Source organism: Nelumbo lutea, chromosome 8, assembly GCF_056320005.1.
Source record: "Nelumbo lutea isolate HS-2025 chromosome 8, American lotus-T2T, whole genome shotgun sequence".
Taxonomy (NCBI): Eukaryota; Viridiplantae; Streptophyta; class Magnoliopsida; order Proteales; family Nelumbonaceae; genus Nelumbo; species Nelumbo lutea.
This window is the reverse complement of record NC_142691.1, coordinates 6152696-6175771: the sequence shown is the minus strand read 5'-3', so window position 1 is coordinate 6175771 and position 23076 is coordinate 6152696. Positions and strand designations below refer to the sequence as shown.

General features: G+C 37.5%; 2 protein-coding genes across 7 annotated transcripts; both read right to left on the bottom strand.

Annotated features, from left to right (window-relative positions):
• Window positions 1-305: 305 nt before the first annotated feature.
• LOC148842389 (serine acetyltransferase 5-like) lies at window positions 306-1832 on the bottom strand. The gene has a single exon (XM_088956763.1). It carries the CDS (start codon window positions 1436-1438, stop codon window positions 554-556), a length of 885 nt encoding a protein of 294 aa, XP_088812889.1. The 5' UTR covers window positions 1439-1832; the 3' UTR covers window positions 306-553.
• A 4704-nt stretch (window positions 1833-6536) lies between these two features.
• On the bottom strand, window positions 6537-13035 carry LOC148842388 (homeobox protein ATH1-like). 6 transcript variants are annotated; one of them, XM_088959891.1, is made up of 8 exons: window positions 12604-12997; window positions 12178-12440; window positions 11812-11885; window positions 10233-10372; window positions 8811-9873; window positions 8153-8505; window positions 7238-7298; window positions 6537-7119 (listed from the first exon to the last, which is right to left on the bottom strand). In XM_088959891.1, the coding sequence occupies exons 5-8, from the start codon at window positions 9858-9860 to the stop codon at window positions 6955-6957; spliced, it is 1629 nt and encodes a 542-aa protein (XP_088816017.1). In that variant the 5' UTR covers window positions 9861-9873; window positions 10233-10372; window positions 11812-11885; window positions 12178-12440; window positions 12604-12997; the 3' UTR covers window positions 6537-6954. The 6 variants fall into 6 exon arrangements, with proteins under 6 accessions (XP_088816017.1, XP_088816019.1, XP_088816018.1 ...); XM_088959893.1 differs by lacking the exon at window positions 10233-10372 and adding an exon at window positions 10069-10175 and having other exon boundaries at window positions 12604-12996; XM_088959892.1 differs by lacking the exon at window positions 12178-12440 and having other exon boundaries at window positions 12604-13035.
• Window positions 13036-23076: the final 10041 nt, after the last annotated feature.

The window sequence follows — 23076 nt, the reverse complement described above, 5'->3', positions numbered from 1 at the left end:
GTGCAAATATGTAAAAAAGTACAAACACATACAAAATTTCCAAACTGAGCCTTGGAAACATACCGCAAAAAAAAAAAGAAATTCTAACCTAATCCAATTGACCATTTCAGATGAACATCAAGTACCAACCCACGTGACTCGTGAGTAAAATATTTCAATGCTCCGGCCCAACTTGCAAATTCTTGAAATTCGAAACCGAAACCGTTTTGTCCATTGATACCAAAAAAAACAGCTCCACGTAAATGCAGAAGTGGAGAAGGACGACTGCGTTGGATTTGGAAACGCCGTGAATCGGGAAAAAAAGGTGAAAAAGTGAAAACACTTTGGATTTAAGCTGAAAGTATCCAAAAACGCAAACGCAAGAACCACTTTACGACTCACAATCACAAATCACAACAGTATTAGCAGTAGCATGCCATTGCCAATTGCCATCTTTTTCTTATTATTATGCAATACTACCGATCTTATGATACTTACCCAGCAATGCCAAACCAGACAAGCAGAGATTGTTATCAAAAGATAGAATAGAAAACAAGTATAGCCTCAAAATCAATCAGATTATATAATCTGACCACTCCGAGATGAACGACGTATGATCCATGGATTCACCCGGAATATCTTCGTGCTTCGCGGGCTGGTCCTTCCCTCCTACAAGCCTCGCCGGGTTCCCCACTGCGGTAGTCCTCGGCGGCACATCCTTCAAAACCAGCGATCCCGCTCCGATTTTCGCTCCCTCCCCGATCTTTATGTTTCCCAGAATCGTCGCCCCCGCCCCGATCAACACCCCATCACCGATCTTCGGATGCCTGTCGCCACTCTCCTTTCCGGTTCCACCCAGCGTCACGTGGTGGAGAATCGAAACGTTGTTTCCGATCACAGCCGTCTCCCCCACAACCAACCCCGTGGCGTGATCGAACAGAACGCCCTTACCGATCTTGGCAGCCGGGTGAATGTCTATGGCGAAGACGTCGGCGATACGGGACTGGAGGGCGAGGGCCAGCGGGCGACGGGATTGGTTCCATAGCCTGTGAGCGACGCGTTGGGCTTGGCAGGCCAGGAAGCCCTTGTAATTCAGGAGGCAGTGAGAGAAGGATGTACAGGCCGGGTCACGCATTCGGGCGGCACGGAGATCCGCCACGGTGGCGGAACGGAGAGAGGGTTCGGTGGAGAAGAAGCTTAGGAAGAGATCATAGAGTAGGGTAGAGAGGAGGGTGGAGGAGCAGAGCTTATTGCCGAGGTGGAAGGAGATGGAGCGAGCGAGAGAGGAGTGAGAGAGGATGGTAGAATAGACATAGCTGGCGAGTGCAGGTTCAGCATCGGCGTCCCGGCGAGCCTCGGCTTTAATCTGGGCCCAAACCCATCCTTCGTCTTCGCATGAATCCGTAGATGAAGTGCGGGGTGGGGATGGAGGTTGGTAGCGTATTTCACCGGAAGGCATCTTCGTCAGCGGCGAGTAACAGCGGCAGAATTTAAATTGATTAGGTAGGAAGCAGGAATAAGCGGATAACTGAAAGAGTGGGAAGGGTCTGGAAGTCTCAGAGTCGCCGGGTGACTTATAAGGTTGGGGCCGAAGGCAGTCGTAGCCCACAATCTACATCATCATTCTCTTCTCTATTCTAAAATAAATTACCCTCTTTGCGGGTGCAAAATTACGGATGTGAACCTATCAATGGAACAAGTAAATAAAAAGAATTATACAATTTTTCGTCGACGATGACTTGAGTCATGCACTCATGCTCATTGCTCATGTAACCAAAGAGGCTAAATAGTTGACTTGAACAGGACATCCGGGTTTGGTTTCGGGATGGATCAACCGGACCAACAAGAACAAAGAAGAAAAAAAAAAACAAGAGAAAATGTCAAGCGAGTGAGAGGTGATGGGTAATAATCTGTTGGTTGGCACTTGGATTTATAATCTTTAAGAAGGCCTTGTTGGTTTTTAGGATGTTTTATGAGAAATATTTATCTCGATAAATATATTTATTTATATTATTTTTTGTTTAATTTATTTAGGTAAATATATCTTGTGGGGGTATTTTTGACCATTTTTTATTTACCCTTTATGTGGAGTGAGTCGGGTCTGGTCCACCACAGGGTATATATCAGTCTCGAACCGGATTCCATATGATAGACCTAGAATTGCTCCAATTATTAATAGGGGCAACCGGGTCTGACCCAATTAGACTGATTATACATGAGATCTCTAAATTACAATTACCTATGATATTAATAATTGAAATTTTTATTTTTAACTATATAACCTTAATAAAAATGTCAGTAAAATAAAATAGTGCATTATTTATATGTATGTTGATAAAGTAAATATCTTTAACCCAAATTATCACTATTTATGAATTTTACACTTTTAAACCAAATAGTCCAATTGGTTCGGGTTTGAATCATTGGAAGGAACTCGTCCTGATCCTGTTGGGACAAAATCACAACACCAGAACCGGTATAATCAATTTGATTGGTTCGGTTCAGTTCGATTCTATTGAATAAATCTGATTCATTGACATATTCAATTCTACGAAGAACGAATTTAGTCGATTGAGCAAAAACTCATTGAAAAGTCAAAAACAATCCATAATCTACAAGAAAGAATAATTTTGTGTAAGAAAAATGTACACCATTTTTGGCATATTTGGAAGAACAGAAACAAAAAAAAAAAAAGTTTGAAAACAAAGAGGATGCCCCTCAAACTATTTTGGAGAGAGTTTGTAAAACTTTTTTCTGAATATTGGGAGCTCTTTGAAAAACCAAATGATAGCAAAAAAAATTAGAATATCATTTCTTGCTTTGCTTTATTGGATCCCTCCAAAATATGATAAAATCAAAATTAATTTTGATGCTTATCGTGTGGAGGATGGTATATGTTCTCTGGTGGCAATTGCTAGAGACCACTTAGGCAAAGTGTTGGATTTTAAAAGTTTTATGCAGGGCACTTCTTCTATAAATGAGGCAAAGGCTTGGGCAGTATGGGAAGTTCATAATCTGGCCCTTAACTTCAGCAACCTGCCAATTACTATTCAAGGGGACTCCAAGAGTGTTATTTGCTGTCTCAAAGGGCTGATCTCTCTTTAATGGAATCTTAGGAACACCATTTCGGGATGCTTGCAGATGAAGGAGATGATGGATGGTGGTGTGACATACGGGCATGTGTTTAGAGAGGCGAATCAGGTGATGGATTGACTTGCTCACAAGGCAATGTCTTCTCCTAATAGTTTTGTTTCCTTTGATGTTTGTAATCCTCCTAAAGAGTAAAGAGTAAAGACATTTATATTATTTGTTTGAGTGACTTCCGGGCATGGTTTTCAAAATCGGACCAGATCGGATGGTCAGACCGGAAAAATGGAGAACTGATCAGTCATTTTATCCCAAAACTATTATTTTCCTAAAAATCGTTGATTTGATCAGCAAACTGCTATTTTAAAAACCTTGCTTCTGGAGTCATGCTACCCCCCCGGTCTTATATAGCACTTCTTTTTCCTATCAAAAAAATAATAATAATAACAATAATATATATCAACATATATATATATATTAAATAATGGATTGGTGCAACTAGGAGAAGGGTCAGAAAATGATTGAAAAACTGATAAAAAAAGAGAAAAACAAATAAAAGAAAAGATACGGAGGAGAAGTAGATGGGTATGGGCCGTATGGCTCCATCCAGGGATTATTAATTTGTGCCCACATAGGGTCTAGGTCCACATTCTCTCTCTCTTTGCACTGCAGACTGCAGTTGCGTGGAGCCATCAGCCATCAACCATGCCAAATATCATTTTCACTACCCGGATAAGGAATTCCTAAACACATAAATATTTAATATTTTAATCAAAGTGGGGCTGATTAACGTATAAAATTCATTTATATGGTGACACAGAATACGTAGGATTGATGAGAAAATGAAGTATTGCATTGTATATATTATATGAAAGAGACAAAAGGCAAGGGTGAAGGTAGAGTTTTGTATAAGGACATAATCAGAAGCTTATGCAGAGATGAAGACAATAGTTTAGGTATAATCAGTTATATTCAATTTAACGGATTATATGCTTCATTCAGGACCCATCCATCTAAAAATCCGGATTGTCAAAATGGAATCTCTTCAAAAACTAAGCTTACTTTTTAATTAGTTTAATTTGTGGAATGTAATGTTACTGTTGATATTAAATTAATAATTAATAAAGGAATAAAAAAGAGAATTGTCTGGGACATGGGATACAGGTGGAACCGTATGATAGTGTAGGCACTTAAAATGGATTACAAATTCAAAGGAGAAGACGCATTGCATGAGGTAAGCGAGAGAATGAATGGTAGAGGTGTTGCTCTTCCGGACAGCTTACCATAATTGCATTAAATATAGAATAGAGAACACATAAAAGGTCGCCCTCGCCTAATGTATCTCCAACTTTACCATATACAAATTCATCTACACCACACGCCTCAGTCAATGAGTTCCCAGTACATCTCTACCCACGTAATATCGCAGTAAAACATGAAGAATATTTTATCTATACACACGTAATATCACAGTCACACATGAAGAATATTTCAACCTCTTATATAATATTATATTAGGAGAGATATTCTTAATTTACAGAAATAGTATATTTGGATTAATGTGGGCAGGAGATCCGGAGTCTCAATCTAAGTGCCTTGTCTTCGGTCCTCACCACACAAGCACAAATTTCGTTCTAAGCCAATGGCCCCATGTTTTTTACTCTCTAATTATAAGCCTTTGGAATTTTTCTGACCATTTTGTTCCCATATTTTCTTTGCTCTTCCCCATGTGTTTTACCCTCTTTTTTTTTTTTTTTATATATATATTTAATACCACACTAACTTTTCTAACATAGATTGTAATAGCAAGATTCGAATCCGCATCTCTGGTGGGACTATTCATCTCACATGCCAATCGAGCCACCACTCGGTAGAGTATTCCTCATGCTCTACAAGTTTTTAATCTTTGCCAATCATCCATTTCCACAATGTTTTAGTCCTATAATTAGTTAAAAAAGATTTTTAAGGGTCACCTCGTGAGGCACATCAAGATGGTCATCTCAGTGTGGTTTTGGGAACACCAAATGCACCTCTCCATTTTAACCACCCAAGTATAGAGAGTGCAGATCTCTCCACAGAGTGGGCCCAATATGCACATCTCAGTGTGCATTAGAAATATTTCTCCATGATTTGCCAAAGTATGGGAGATGTTCCCATACCATTCGAATGTTCTGTGGGGCATGCTCCATGGGGAGCTAATGGGAATTCCCAAATTTAATCCTATTGACATCATCCATTTCAATTTCTGTATAATTATTCTAAAATACCAAACTTGGATTATCTCTTATTATCAATCTTGACTGCATCTGCACTAGTACCACTATTAGGCTCAGTTTGGAAAGAGTGTAAATACAAATATGTACAGTACAATTATAAAGATATACAAAATACAAGGTTTTGCATTCTACATATTTGTATTTATACTCCTAAGCTGATGTCAAGGGTTATTGTGTGGTAGATTGATTGATAAAATCTCAAGCTGAAAATGTGAGACTGAACCCAAGAGCAGTTACTTTGAGCAAAAAATTCAAAGGTTGAATTAACACTACTCCACTCCTATGAAATCAATAAGGAACTTAGCAATGACCAAAAGCACTCCTTTGAATCAATTAAGGTCATGTTTGTTTTGCTGCTCTAGGTTTCATTCTTTCAATTCTTACTGATTTTGGACAAGAATTTGATTACAACAGTCCTATCATGAACCTTTATGATTTTTTTAGTATATTATGTTTATTATATAAATTTGATAAAATTGTTAGACATTTTGTACTTCATGTATTATTTTATTTTTAATTTTACAATTTTTTGAATTCCATTTCTATTTAAAAGTTCCAAACTCTTTTCTTCATTTGCACAATTTCCCACTCAATTCAGCAATTATATGATGTCTTATTAATTGTTTCTTTAACTTGTTTATATATTTTTTATCCAACTAAATGGAAAATTTTTTCTAGTTTTTTTTTTTTTGTCTTCACTATTGTGTTATTGATGTGGGAGCCACATGGTTGATTTATGCTTTGCTGGTGCAAGTTTAATGTTTCCAGTATAAATCTGCAAACGGGTATTGTATGTATTCCTATATTATTATTTTGGTTGAAAATAAAATAAATTAAAATTTGTAACCTAACAGATCAAATTTATTCTCATCCTAACTACAAAAAGAATTCTTTGGTTTATAGCAATCTTATCTCATTCTACCCATTTTTGTCCATTCTAAAATTTATTATTGTAAAAAATGTACACGAATGAGAGTTGAACCAAACATGCCCTAAATGTGATGTTTATTGTCTGTGCCTTGGGTCCCATTTGGGGAAGCGTGCAAATACAAATACAATAACACCCACAGCTCATGAAAAATAGCAGAATATGTATTTCCATTCTTCCCAAATAGAGCCTTAGACTTTGATATTTGAGGTATTTTTGGAGAAGCCCGAATGGAAATTGTAATTATCTAAACATGAGAAAAGGCGTTAACATAAAATCATAAATTACCAGAATATAATGACCTCATCATAGTTCAGAGTTCACATGTTCAGAAATGCAATATTCACGCAAGAGAAAGACAATAATAGATGTTGGTGCCTAATCATCCAACCGGATACATACATCAGTATGTACAAGATCTTGCGTGAAGAAGCCAGCATGCATGATCTTTCACTTCAGTTCAGCTGAATGAGATAGAAATAATGGTGATCCACTTTTCTCTGCTTCAGTTATCCTCACATTGAAGAAAGGACCGAATAAGTGAAACTCATCAACTCCATGAAAAAGATCATAGCACGCAGAAGGTAGGAGCAATTAACTTCAATCCATTTGCATCTCTCATCCCACAAGAGATCACTCTACAGTCGTGCACGTGAACGTGAATCGAATTTCCATCTTGATTCATCAGTTCATTCGCATTCTCTGGTTATCAATTCTCATTTGACTTCTGCGATCATTGTCCTTTCCATCTTCAGTTCGATGACCTTTACTGTTGTTCATCTCTGAGTACATTTCTTCTATCATAGGTTTCCAGAGACGAACCCGTGCATTTATAAACCAATTGGATACCTGAAACCAGGACCAGAAGCGAAGGAAATAAAAAATAGGCAAATAAACAATGGTGCCAAAAATAGCAAAAAGATAAAAATACAAGCTCTTTCCAAGACAAGTTAAAAATATGAAAAACCTGGCTCCTTGTCAATCCACTTCTGATTGCAAGCAGATGCTTCTCTGCATCCTTTGGATACCTGAAAATCCATAAAGTTTGGGATTGAAAATGAATCATTTCAGGCACAAAATCAAGTTCTGTGTCAACCAAAACCACCAAAAAAGAGAAAAAGAAATGATTTGAGTTGCTACAACCATCCAAGCAGAGAATACAAGGATTGGATAATCCAAGCCTTATCCCATCTATACGGGGTCAGGATATGTTTATGACAGAAATTAACACAGACGCATTAACATTCCTTTTTATATGTTAGAGGATATGTTTAAGATAATCTAGTCCATGGGCATCATGGAATATAAAAAGCTGATTCGCATGCATATTTAAACAGTATAATTTGAAAGCAAATTATGTGATACAAATGAGAACAGCAAGCACAGACACATTTTGTTGTATCGATACCAAAACACACATTCACATGGTTCACCGTGAAATGACTGCTAATGCATTTGGGACACACACTCATGGAATTGTAGTGTGGGAATCAGGTGGAGTTGGGTGAAACTTTGTCAGGTTAGTGCAACTTGCAACTGTGCAAAGAGCAAGTTAATTTTCACGGCCAGTAACAGACAAGATGGTCTTCTGTAGTGTAGAAATTCTCTTGACAACAGAGATGGATGCATTACAAGTTTTGTTTAAATAGAATATATAGGTGTGCTTGATGAACAAATACAATAGGATTTCTGCAATAATATGATTGAATGTTCTTATTACACATGTTTTCTGAGAATTGAAAGACTAAATGATACCAATCAACTGATCAGGGTGCTTCAGATGAAGGATATCTCCTTCGCAGCATGTGAATCAATGGCAATGTGAAGATGTGTTATTTATCTATATATGTACATCAACTATGATTCTAGTAAAGGAACTCACGGATGGAGGAAGTTTTGAAACATCCATGCCCGTAAAACTGAGACAGATCTTTCCGGCAAACCTCTTTGTGGTCTCCATGACTGATGATCTTTTCTTCTTAGCTGCTGCAGAGCGCATTGCTTTTGGAGGAAAGATGATTCAAATGACTTCTCCTCTCCGATGCATCCACTACTGATGTGTTCTCTAGTTGCAAGGATTTGATTGGCAATTCTCTCCCGTAGATTGCTATATAGAAAAGAGATTGTCCGAAGAACAAAACGAGCATGTATCTGAGGGTCCAGCTCAGTTGCAGCATGGAATGCAGATACGACTGTATGAATCTCATCCAAGCATTGGTTGTATCTGTTATCAACCTGAGTTGAACAAAACCACAACCAATTTACCATGTGTGCTACATAGTTTAACCACCTAAAAATAAAATCATAATAGGAAATCCTGAAGGTAAATAATGGACCAAAGCATGTTAAATCACATGCCATACCAGAATGGCATGGCTGATGTTGCAGGAGTTGGCTGTGTCTTTCAGAAACGCAACTCCATGTTGCATTGTTCTTTCAATTTTCAAAGTTCTCAAATCATATTATTGGAAATGTCGTTAATTAAGTAAAAAAGTGAATAACCATGCCGCGTGCCCAAACACACACACACAGTTACATACCACTTGCAATAGAGCCAATAATTGAGCTTTCTTGGCTTCGGTTTCATCTGACTCCTTTGTTTGAACTTCTCTTTCAGATGAAAATGGAATTTTTGGCTCAGTTCCAATCCCTACTGTTGAATAGCTCATGCAATCTACATTTTTGAGGGAATAGGTTGCAATTTCAGAAAGTATCTGCTGAGCTACATGGCGATATTTTGATCCAGATACTATCTGTGAAAAGTGAATAGGCATACATGAACCAAAACCCAGAGAAAGCTCCTTCCTCTTTCCATATGCATTCTCTAAACCCAAACCCACTCCTCCCAGCCCATTATGTAAAGATTGCCGTATAATACCTGAGCTGCTTATTTCTGAGCACTGATCTGTGATGGTTGGGACACTGATAATAGATGGTTGGCACATTGCCAGGCTAAGAGATAGCTCATTACCGTGCATAAAGTATCCATATAGGTTATTTACACTGATATTGGACTTGTTAGATGAAGTCCATACATGTGGGTCCAAGTTTCCCATGAAACTGTGTGGTTGACATACCATTCTAACAGAGGCTTTTGCACTGATCTCCTGAGGACCCAGCAACTTGGTAGAGTCCCATTTACCATCCAGTTGACCAGTCATACTTGCATCTTTTTTGGGATCGATATATGGCACAAAATCATTTCCTCCATTATTTCCACAGTTCACAGAGGCTGAAAGAGAGGAATTTGATGTATCACAGCAGCCATTCGAAGCAAATGTTCTCAAATCTTCCAATGAAAATGCTGAGGAAGAGGAAATCATAACCCCGTTGAGATCTTCATGCACACCACCATTTGTTGCCAAAAGGGTAGCTAGTGATGCGGCAGTCAGGGATGCACCTTCCACGAGCTGCCTCTGAAACTCGCTGTTATCAATGGACTGAGAACTGACAACTGAAGAATCTCTAATACCAGGTCCACCAAATGGTATATTTCTAGAAATGGAAGAACTAGTGTCAATAACCACTTCATCATTTGTCATATGGAGATCATCCCCAACATCATTTGTTAGCACAGGATACCCAGTCATGATCTGGCTACGGCTGTTAAGAACCAGCGAATTTGGGTGAGAAACCAAACCTGAGAACATATGTGAAGGGATCGCATCTATAACCATAGGATTTTTATCATTAATCTCTAATGAGGTGTTGGGTATGTTATTCTCCATTGTGAAGTGGGACACCAAAGAACTATGGTTCATCATATACAACAATTTCTAAATGGTCCACAGTTCATACCCATAAGTTCAACTCTAAATGTGGACTTGAGATAGTTTACTCCATGCTCCATGAAAGTCAAAGGCAGACATAGTGTAATTTTTCATGTTCAGCAAGATACACAGGATCTGGAAAAATGAAAGATCAAACCAATCAGCAAAATTATTTCATGTGCAGTTTCTTACTGTTTTCAGTAGATTTCCTTCCTCCACAATCAGGTTAGATATTTAGGAACTTGTTTCTTGGGCACAGAACTTCAGTTGCCCCTATTGGTTATTTGCCATCCTCAGCTGAATTTATCAATCTTTCATCAGATAAAAAGACCCTGAAAATTTATCTCTGTGAGTGGCCCAGAAGAAAAAAGTATTTACACAAGGCACAAAATAACATAAGATTTATCTTATGAGTCTAATAAAAGAAAAATCTCATGACGAATAAAATAAATGGATAAAAGTTTCCGATTTCAGGTAGGAATTCCCCATGGCACGAAGATACCTATGGTTATAATACATGTTAATGTATAGTTGGACTTGACATCTTTCCCTTCATTGGTTTTTTTTTTTTTTTTTAAATAATCAACATTCTGTTCTTTTTTATTTCATGATTTCGACACTCCTTTTCTGAAAGCCAGAAATACATCAGTGAGTTGACTCAAAGAATGAAAATGGTGTCAAACCCATGATAATGACGATGTTAAGCATCATACTTGAACCTTACCCTTTAAAAGTGAATATACTGCCGGCATGCAAGTGCAACATATACAATTTCTCAGTTTTTCTTGCCCACCTCTGCCCTTAATTTCAGTAGCTTTGTGGACCCAAAAGTTCTACAGCAACAAACCAAGGACCATTCCCATGTTGAACAAAGATTCAAGTTCCCCACTCTCTCAAATTGAGGACAGTTGCTTCTAAGAGACAACCTTGTAGGGATATTGGTTAATTTGCCTTGATCATATAGAAGTGTTGGCCATGGGTTTTGAAGAACTCAACTTGCTGACAGAGTCTGGTTTCCTCACGAAAGGTTCCATGCAGCATTGCCCCTAAGGAGTCCTACATGTTCAACAGTGAGCAGAGGCCTCATGGACAAGCCATGCTTTCAACTACATAGCACAAAGCTTAGGGTTCCTTTTAGAGGCCTATTAAAAAAATCAAGTAAAAGGTCTATGCTAAAACTTAAAAAAAAAAAAAAAAAAAAAGCCTATGGAGAATCAGGGCAAAGTTAATAGTAATCTGTGTAACTCCGGATAGTGTCAAGAAGAAAGGAGGACATAGGAAAAGACCAATTCTGCTACATAAATAGGCAAGAAAGACCATCAAGCGTTAGATCCAAGAATATGGTTTCCCAACTAAAAGTAATGATTTATGGGTTTTTTTTCTTTTAAATTTTAATACACACGACTTGTTTGTAAGGCAGTATAAACTTCGAAACAGAAAGTAAACCAAGAAAGAAATTACAGAAAGAACGAGAAATATGTTAAGTGGGAACATTCTGAATTCGTGGCCTTCCAATGCAGAAAAACCAGTTTTTCAGGTTATAAATCTTGAAGCACAGCGTCGCATGCAGTAAAGACAGGACCAAATATGAAGCAGAAACAGAAAGACATCAGATGTAATGAATGGGTTGACAAGAATGGACTCAGAACTCTAGCATAGAACTTCAATTGATAGTTTACCTGTTTGAAATAAAAACCTTCAGAGAAAATGTGGAAAATAAGCAAAAAATGGTGAAATTATGAAGGTATTAGGAGAACGTTAGAAAACCAACCTCCCATCAATTTGCAGAATCGCTATAGCTAATGGTGAAATGAAATGCCAAGGGCGCAATTTTCTCCACGAAACCTGGCGAGAAACAAAAAAAAAAAAAATGAAGCTAAGAATTCATCAACTCATAGGTTCACCACCTTCCTGACTAATCACTACTCAAAATGCCTTCCCTGTTCAAAAAAATAAAAAATAATAATAATAATAATAAAAGATCTTTGACACTGATTGACAACAAAAGCAAGTCTCAGAGAGCTCAAAAACAAGAACATGCAGAGAAAAGTTCGGCATGAATCATTGGTTTCCCTTAGTGTCAAAACAGTGTAATCAAAAGCAAAGAGAAAGGCTTGTTCTTTTTCTACTTCTTTACCTCTTCTTTTTGATTGTTCAAGAAATTAGGTGGTCTGGTCTCTCTTACCAGAACCCAAAAGCCAAAAAAATGGACTTCGAAAGCACACAGAACTCATCATCTCTACCTATTTCAAACCACATGACCAAAAGCCAATATTAAAAGTGGGTTGTTCACTTTGATTAAATAGAAAATGGATTATGCCCCCGGAACCCAAAACCACATATGATCATCTCTCTCTCAGACAACCAACAAAACGTTAAAGCTTGATGCATCAATGGGTCCTGCGGACAAAAGAATTCCAACTCAGAAGAACCATTAAAACGAAAGAGTTAAAAAGCCAAAAGAGTCTTGAGAAGAGAAGTAGAGAACCATGGATTTATTACTTAAGATGGAGAGAAGAGCCATAAAAGAGTGTAAAAACAAGCACATAAGGAAAAACATTACTCTTGGTGCAGCGCCACTCATTTCTGTTGCAGGCTTTGGAGGGCCCATCTCCTTCTCTCTCCTGTCTCTTCCTGGTTTCCCTTGCCTTCCCCCAACTCTCATTATCTGCTTCTCTGCAATCATCACAACCAAAGTATCTGGAATCTCCCTGTTCAAACCGCTGTTAATGGCAGATGTTTACAGCAACAATTTTCAGAGAAAGGCTTTACTTTTTTTAGCTCTTTTAATTAGAAAACAAGCCAATGCGGTGAGAAAGAAAAAGAGAAGAGAGAAAGTGAGTAGCAGTAACTGTACTTTTGGCAAGGATGAGAAAGAGGGAGATAGAGAGAGAAATGGAGGAATGATGTAAGCAAAACACCCAAGATGGCTGAGAAAATCTGGTGAGAAGATCTTTGACGAAATTATTGGAGCAATTACAATTTATAAGCCCCCATCAACTCGTCACTCTCATTTGGCCTTGTTTGTACGGTTTAGGTAGTTGGCTAGTTGCCTATGGCTCACCTCTGTCTGAGCCCTGAGGCCAATACTACGCTAGCCTCATAGACCATGATGACAATCCACAGATTACTTTACCGTTATGGTTCAACCCGATCCAATCCATCTAAACCCGATCCATCCAGCAGTTTTTTTTTTCTTTTTTTTTTTTTTGTATAAAAATCAGAATCAAGAAACAAAAAACAAAAAAAAAAAAAAGATTTATGACAGACACAGCCACCAGTCACACTCTCACTCTCACAGACAAATTACTGCAGACTGTATGAAATGGTCCTTTCGGGTCAGTTTGTCGCATCCAGAATTTCAACCCATCGGATCGTCACTTATTTCAGTCCTTTGTTATTTTCTACAGAAATGCTAAACAGTCCAAGGACCTCTTTCAAATGCACCGATCTCAATCTTAAACCACAAATCTAGATGTTAGAAACGGGACCCAGTTACACTGATAGATGGCCAGGGATCGATTGACACTACCTTCAGAGATTTGTAAGAGGTACAGGTTTGTATTTCAGTATTTGCAAGGATGTACAGGTTTGCATTTGTAAGAGGCACAGGTTTGTATTTCAGTATTTATAAAGAGCTACAGGTTTTTTTCTCTATCTTTATCTTCATTTCCTAAACTTTTATTTCAAACAAAACACCTCCTTATGCCCATTTATTTGTCGAACGTGAACCCCGATTTCCACCACTTGATATGGTGTGGCCGTGTGGGAAGTGGTACACTCTCAATGAGATTCAGCCTCCACTCCATATGCATTCTCATCTCACACGTATAGATGTGGTTTGATGGTAAGATTTGGGGTGTTAATCTCTGATTTCAGGGAAAATTTCTAATAGGTACCATGTACTTTAGGTCAAGTTTCAATTTAGTATCTAAAATTGAAAATGCGACATTCTAGTGCCCGAATTTTCAAAATATAATAATTTAAGTGTATTTATCGTTAATATCAAAATTATCCTTAGTGTCCAAATACAACAATTTAGTACTAAACTCATTTAGTATCATCTTAATGGACTGTCAGTTATGTATATGATCTCGTTTGCGATTTAATATTTTTAAAAATGTTAAAATTAATCTTAAAATAAAACATACTATTCATTACCTTCTTCCTCACTAAAATAAAACAGATCCCAACCTCTTAACAATCTGGACGAAAACCCAAGAGTCTGCTTGCCGCTCGCTATCCTCCAAGAGATCAAAATAAAGGAAGCAAAATACCTAAACTTCTATTAGAGTCCACATCTGCTACACTATCTAGATGATATATTCCACTCTGACCTGTCCGATCATGTCCACTAATTCAACTAATTCAGCCCCAGCTATAGCTAACTTCCAAGTTTCTGCCCAACCCCTTTCCTCCTCCCACCAGATGTCCATCTTAGCTTACTACTGCTCTCCCTCTCTGCAACTTTAGCTCACTCTCAAACTCATACAACCCAATCTTAATCACCACCATCATTTATTGCTCTAACTCTTTCAGTTTTTTCTTTTTGGCTGATCATGTCTATACAATGACATACGATATCCTCATACAATCTGTGTTTTATCTCATCCAACTTTTCAAGCATAGATAAACAAACAAAACCCAGATGATCCACCAGAACTATCTCCCTTTGCTGACCTAAAAATTGGCGTTTACTGTGATGGATGCCAATGACGAAAAAGCGGTGATGAAGTCGCGATGTGGATGTTGATGTTATTGGCTTAAATATGAATAATGCATGCCTCAAACCAGGACTAAATAACCAGCCATGAACATCCCAATACACTTCTACTCTAACTTTATGAATGGCGATGGATTGATTACCTTTATCTCCATTTCTGGATCGAACCCACCAACACAACTGTTAGTATTGACACTGCTGCTGTTGTTAAATTCTATGGAGATCTCATGATCAAGCCTGCCCTTCTCATGAAATTTTATTCTTGAGGTGAATTTCTTCTTGCCAAATATATTCTCCTTCTTTGATACCAAACTGGGCTCAATTAGTGCTGGTCGGCACCTCATATTTGCAGGCAACGGCCACATAATAAACGGATTACAGCTCAGTCTCTCCATTGAACTTGACGGCGTTCAGGTCCCAGAAGAAGTCAATGGCTTTACCTTCCACCATAATCGCTTGGAACCTTGCTTCCTCCAGAAGTACCATGGTTTGAGCTCAACTTTACCGCGAGACGCAGAGGCCGTGGAGTAACAGATTCTTACATCACGTTACAGTGATCAGACGACACTGGCCGGCAATCTTTGTTCTGTATACTGACACTACTGACCTTCCCAAGGTTCTCTGTGATAGTGTGAATATGATCTTCATAGGGTTGGTTTGTACTTATCGGGAATTTTCCCTTTTAATTATTGATATTTTAAAAATAAGAAAAATATCAAAGAAAAAAATATTTGACTGTTCAATCTCGAATTAGGGAAGAGGCTAAACAAAAAAAAAAAGAGCATGATGGGGTATTTTATGGGTACCACGTCCCACACAAGTATAGGAAATCCAGTTTCTTATTAGTTGGAGTATTTTATGGGATAAATTGATTAATCAGGTAATTGACCGAGAATACTTCATACTTCGGTATAAATTATATCATACAAGAATACTTTATCCAAACTTAAACAAATTTTGCCTCGAAAGTGATCTGATTTAGTCATCACATACCTATTCGGATTTTCTATCCACAAACTGTTCCCACATCTCTATCTTTATCCTGTGCGTTGAAAATATTTAGCTCATCATTCAAGTGGAGATGTTCCCAACATAGGGTGGTGGTGCTATGTAGATAGGGATGTGGAAACAATTTGAGTGCATGTTTTACATTCAGGGTGTTTGGTTATGTAGGCATTTATTCAATAAACACAGTCATTTCAACAGTTTCGCTCTCTTACTTTTCCATATATACTCAATGGCAAAAATGGACTTGGTTTTTGTGCATGTCTATCCTTCGGGAAAGTTATTTTTTAAATTTCTACAAATGGTTAAGTGTTTTTTCACTGTGACGCTGATATAGAGCCTAGTGGTGCCTAATTGTCATAAACATTTATAATTATTACATTTTTTAGTTTTACAAACAAATAAAGTATAAACATAAAATAAAGAAAACTTAAATGAAACCAAACACATGCATTGTCATGGCAGCATATTGCAACTGTGCATTAGAAATGTTTTCATCCTTGTATATTTTCATTTATTGAGAAATATTACCGATGTACAACCACAATTTAATGTGTGGAGTTGGTTTTTGTGCATATCTACTGTTTGGGAAATTTATTTTTTAAAATTTTTGCAAAAGGTTAGGCGTTTTTTCACTATTACACTGATACAGAGCTTAGTGGTGCCTAATTATCATAAACAGTTATAATTGTTACATTTTTCAGTTTTACAAGCAAATAAAATGCAAATGTTAAATAAAAAAAAGCGTAAATGAAACCAAACACATACATTGTCATGAGAGCATATTGCAACTGTGCATTAGAAATGTCTTCATCCTTATATACTTTCATTTATTGAGAGATATTCCTGATGCACAACCACAATTGACTGTGTGGACAATATGAACACAATTCTGTGAGGACCAAATCCGGAAATACTTGCCCGGCTTAAATAAACTCATTTAACCAATTAAATAAAAACAAACGTTCCTTCACATTATAAGTTTTTCGGAATGAAATATTATTTAATATAATAACTATGTACTTTACACATGACAATAATCACCTCATCGCTTGTACAGTTGTACCTATTTAGCCATTTTAGGAAAGGTGGAAGCTCAAGCTGTATAACAAATTACAATAATTTCCACGTCACTCAATTTAGTGAAAGCATGAAATCATGATGTATTCTACCAAAAAAAAGAAGCTCATGATGTAAAAAATCAGGGCTTATTGGGATTTGATTGGACTGGACCCACGTTGAATCTTTTTTTTTTTTGTGGGATGGCAAATCTTACTTTAGCAAATTGGATTTTGGGCTCAGACTCCAACGCTAGTTTTAGATAGAAGGGAGATCTAGGGTGGATATCCATTGCCAATAGTGTTTTTATGTTTTGTTGCTTTTCTTTTCTTTTCTTTTTTTCCCAGTTTGCTTTTCCGTGTATCCTTTTGACTGTTGCTTTCGTGATGAAAATTATTTGAAAATTGATCAGGGCACATCACATGATACATCCACGAGATGGAACCACTTGGCGTATAACCTTCTTGGCGAACCACTTAGCGCGTCCCACATGCGCACCACGACATTCCAACCGTGTATGGAAAGTATCTCCCATTGACCTGAGATGTGCATTTGGGCCGGACGTGAACTCCCAAGATGTTCTATTTCCTATCAGCCTGAGCCTATAACAGTAAAACAACATAGTGTGTTTTCTGTATTCTAAGACATGTAATCTTTTGATCAACGATGTTTTGAGACCGTTTGTGAGGGATTATGTATTGGTTGAGCTGCGTTGATTGAATGAAGGTTTTTAAAATTGAACCAGACAATGAATCGTTCAGGGTCTGATTCTCAGGTTGAATGATTCGATTGTTTGGATCAGTGGTTTACTGATTAAATTAATGGTTTTAGTCAAAATGATGGTTTTAAGGTAAAACAGATCAATTCTTGATTTTTCTGGTCCGGTCCAGTTTTAAAAACCATAGATTAAATTGCTTTGAAGAAATTAGGAGAGATAATTTTTATGGGAAAATGGATTTTGTGATTCCTGCAAATATAACTCTGACTTTCTAAATTTTAATAAAATATACAACTTCATGGTGTTTTGGGTTTCTCAATTCATAAAATGCGCCAGAAGCCACTGTGTGAATGTCCTCCTTTCAAACGGGTGCTTTGTAAAAAGTGAGGTGTGCCCATATCATTCTGTAAATGGTGGGTTGAGTTGAGCTTATTAAGTTATTCAATAAAATAAAATAAAAATAGTAATATAAAGCCAATTTTAAATAAGTGAAATTAAGCTAAGTTTATAAATTCTCTCTACCAAAATGAAAACAAAAAAATAACGCCAGTGTTAAATCCAAACAATCCATACAACAGAAGATTCTCTCCATCCATCCATATTGATCACATTTTCACTTCCTTATTCACATTAGACCCATAACTAATAATAGTTTTCCCACTAAAACATTTGAAAATTTTAATTTAAAAGACAACTAGGAAGAAGAGTTTCCACCTGAAAATTTAAGTTGCCATATGAAAGCTTCCTTGTCGTTTCCACCGAGGTTCTAAATATCAACACAGTAGGGTGTATCGGCATGTGTCGATGCTTTTTTTTTTATGTTTTACTTATTTTTTTGAAATTGGTTTAGAGGGGCCGATTTAAGGCCCACTTACCTTCTGAACTAGTGGCTGACTCAATACAACCCCTGTAGGTGCGTATCAGGAAGCCATTGGCACAATACACATCGGCCGATATAGGTTGATACATGTTGATACTTTGAATCTTGATTTACAGTTTTCTCACTAAACAATCTAACTAGTAGTAATGCATTTATAAAAGAGATGTGTAAGGGTCCATTTGTTTTATGGGAATAGGGTCTATATTCAAAATCTAAAGCCATGTTTGGTTCAACTCTCATTTGTCTCATTCTTACCTAAGCTGAAATTCTAAAATGGATAAAAATGGGTAGATTCAGAAAATATTGCTATGAATCAAATATTTTTTTTCCTAAAAATTGAATTCTTTTCAAATGGACAAGCTCCTTAAGTTGCTCATTTTCAGTCTTAAAAAAAAATGATATAGAATAGTTTTTACTAGTGGATGGCCAGTGATCAATGCCCGTTGGCATAATTTTCCATGGCAATCCACTGATAAACATTTATGGTGGTGGTTTTGTGGACCTAAGCCAGCATTTTTATGGCCATTGGCATAGGGTTTTCTTTAAAGAATGAAAATGAACAAGATGGGGCATGATTATTTTTCATGTTGTAAGCTACCTCGAATTTTATGCTATGGACTAATTTTTCATTCTGAAAAGATTGATGCCTGTGAGAAGAAGTTTGTAGCAAAACTCTCTAATGTTATTCATTCTTGCCCATTCTTGCTCAAATGAGCATGAATTAAAAAAAAATGAGGTTCAGAGCAATGAGCCAAACATGACTTAAATGACAAAGAATTGGAACCCAATATCCATTCCGGTATTGGGATTCTCTCATTTGATGGAATGACCATTCCCCCCTCCCCCCCCCCCCCCCCAAAAAAAAAAAAAAAAAATGAAATCCCTATATGTCGCCCCTCTCCCCAACAAGATCAAAGCACCCCCCACAAGACTGTGCCCCACAACATCCCATTAACATCCCCATCGTGTATTGAAAACATCTCTCGATGATAGAACTAGAATGAGGATATCATCATCTAGAAATGTTCCCAATACACGACAGGAATGTGCTATGGGACGTTGTGGGGGGCTGATTTGAACTCCTCCCCAAGGGCCCAACCTTGCAACTCCAGTGGGGAAAATGCCAACGATTTCTATAACTTTGGCTAAACCTTTTTTTTTCCTTTTTTCAAGTCTTTATAGGTGAACTAAATATTAAATTCTGTATCTATTTAAAAAATAAAAAAAAAACAAAATTTTAAGTTCTTTATCATAAACAAAATTGCAATCCTAGTTGATTCCAATTCTCACTTTCAGATGAACCAACCAACATTAATTGGAATCTGAATCTAATTGCTATCTAAACCAAATAGGCAGGGAAAATAAGAAATTCCAATTCCAATTCTGATTCCAACTATGAACCAAATGGACCTTAAATGTCTAAGAGTTAAATGTATAAAAAACAATAGATCCTCTCTCTATGTGTTAGGTTTTGATAGACATGACAGTCCATTTGATTCATGCGATGTGGATGAGAAAATATGAATATTCGTCGAATATTCCTTTTCTCTCATATTTGTTTTGAGAGATATGATGCGATGAGATGGGATTAGTATTGTCAAAATAAGGGACGTGGGGTCTCACCAAATAAGTGTGACCTCGGTGAGAAACAAAAGTTGTGCGACGAGTGTGAAAAAATTTTGTCATGGGTGGATGTTCTCATCTCCCACCTCTATAATGATCTGATTCAACCACCTTATTTTTCATCTTTGGTGAGGTTTACAACTTCCGATAAGTATTCACATCCCCTTTCATGCTATTTGGTGTTTTGTCCCACCAAGAATACCCTTCTCTTCCTCCATCAACTTCGATCTCAAATCTCAGACGACAAGGAGACAGGATATTGTCTTTGTCTTCTCCCGCGAAGGTTACCTTGTCTTTGTCTTCTTAGACGGCAAGGAGATAGGATTCCATGTAACACATCATTCATGTGTTTTTTTTTTTTTTGCATTTTTTATCAAGAACGTTTTCCTTCCATGTGTTTCAGGTGCTTAGCGGACAAGGAATACAGGTTCCTCTCTTGAGACAAGAGTTCTCATCCTAATCTTCTACGAATGTCAGTTTTCGTCCTCATCTTCTTCCCATATCCTCTCCATTTGCTAATCCTTTGCTATTGGGTTGCTAGATCTACAACCCTTTTATTTATTTATTTTTGTTGCTATAAACCCTTGTTCATTGTATAGATCTACTAAAGCAAAAGTGTTTTGTTACAGATCTAACATTTAATTTTTTCATGATTTATTTGTCCTAACAACATAAACTTGCAGATCTGCCAACTTTCACCAACCAAATGGTAGAAGTAGATTCTATAGGATAGTGGGTCTCAACAAACAAGCATAGTTACTAAAAATGAGAAAATAAAATTTTCCTTTTTCATCCCACTATTTCTTGGCAAACAAATGGACCATAAGAGAAAAATATAAATTTGAAAGAAATAGTCTAAAACAAAGAAACGGAACCAATAGAGAGAGCCCCCTTGTTCAACTAAGCTTGAAACTGATGATTCAACAATAGCTCATTGGTAAATATGTAGGCCTACCCAAGTACATTCGGCATGGTATTCAGCCCCAACAGCAAGAGCCCCCTTGTTCAACTAAGCTTGAGCTTAACAAGGTTTTGTCCCATTCTCAAGGGGAGAAGTGTTCGTTTGGAAGGGCTTTTTTATGGTGTGACTTTTGGCTAGCTTTAGGGGTGCAAGCCAAGCAGGTTGGGCTAGGTTTATGGTCAACCTAGGCTCAACACTAAAATTTGAGCTTAAGGCCCAAGCCCGACCTTCCCAACTCGAGCCCAGCCCACACTATAATTTATGCATTCAAGTTGGGCTCGGGTTGGTAAATGAACCCACTTTATATATAATTGGGCTGGGTTTATGGTCAACCCAGGCTCGACACTAAAATTTGGGCTTAAGGCTCGAGCCCGATCTTCCCAACCCAAGCCCAGCCCACACTGGTTGGGCTCGGGTTGGTAAATGATCCCACTTTATATATAGTTGGGTTGGGTTTATGGTCAACCCAGGTTCGACACTAAAATTTGTGCTTAAGGCTCGAGCCCAACCTTTCCAACCCGAGCCCAGCCCACATTGTAATTTGATGCACTTAGGTTGGGCTCATGTTGGTAAATGAACCCACTTTATACCCTAAAATTTGGGCTTAAGGCCCGAGCCCGACCTTCCCAACCCAAGCCCAGCCCACACTGTAATTTGATGGACTCAGGTTGGGCTTGGGTTGGTAAATGAACCCATTTTATATATAGTTGGGCTGAGTTTATTGTCAACCCAGGCTCGACACTAAAATTTAGTCTTAAGGCCCGAGCCCGACCTTCCCAACCCGAGCCCAGTCCACACTGTAATTTGATGCACTCAGGTTGGGCTCGGGTTGGTAAATGAACACATTCTATATATAGTTGGGCTGGGCTCGGGCTGGATTTGAGCTACCTAAGGACTAGGCCCGGGTTTGGCCAAAAAAAAAATAAAAAACCCAAATATTGGGGCCAAACCTAATCCGAAGACCAAAATCCAAACCCTGTCCATGTAAATCACGATCCGCCTAAGTTGCACCCCTAGCTAGCCTTGTTCAAAGTAGCTGAATCAAAATTAGGCCCTCCCAAACAGACACTTTAAATAAGAGAAGAATTGTGAAGGGACAAAACGAGTGTATGCATGGGAAATAGTTAAAAAGAATGTAGAGAGAATAGTAAATACAGTAAATTGTGATGCGAATCTTTATCCAATTCCCCATGAACAAGCATGCACCCTCACTGTGAATACCACCACTCTATTATCAATTATAAAACTCTTGTATATCTGAAATGGAACCAACGAAAGGACACTATTATACAGAAACCCAATTGGGCACCAACGACTCCAGCTTTTCTTAAGGGTTTAGGTGGTCTGAGCCTAAAAGAGAAAAGAAAAGATGCTAGTGAACCCAGTTGAAGCCATAGATAGCTTAATAGGTTCCATTCTATGGCCCCTGGAATTGGAAGGCTAAATGTGGATAGAGGTTGAGAAATAATTTTGAACTACCGAGGCAGCCCATCGGAATGTGAAATGAGCAGGAAGCTATTGTCTTTATACGAGAGAGAGAGAGAGAGAGAATCAGAGAACAACCAAAATAATTCATGGTTTCATATTAATAAAGACACACCTTAGGTGTACGGCATCAAAGGGCTCTGTGCCTGCTCTGCTCCTGGTCTGTGGTGTCAATTTAATTTTCTTCCTGCAATCTACTTTTGTTTTGTACCTATTATATAACCTAACATTGCTTATTTAATTTTGGCTGCAATTATTATTAGGCGATAACTTTCTCTGAAAGTGAAAGCTCTACTATGTACTTATCTAAATGTATAAATTTCATTATGTTGTGTTATTTAAATCTTGATACCCTAAACCAGATTCTGTTCCGGTAAAAACAATAAATGTGACGCTGATTTTGTCTTGTCACAGTGTACTTCATCTCTTAAGTGGGTGCTTTCTTTTTATTAAATAAAAAATTATAAACGTATATTCAAGTATGAGTGCTCACATTTCAGTTAATCAAATTATGAGGGTTTTATTTTATAAAATCGAACTGGTTCTACCGGGTTTTCTATATCTTATATATAATATATATTA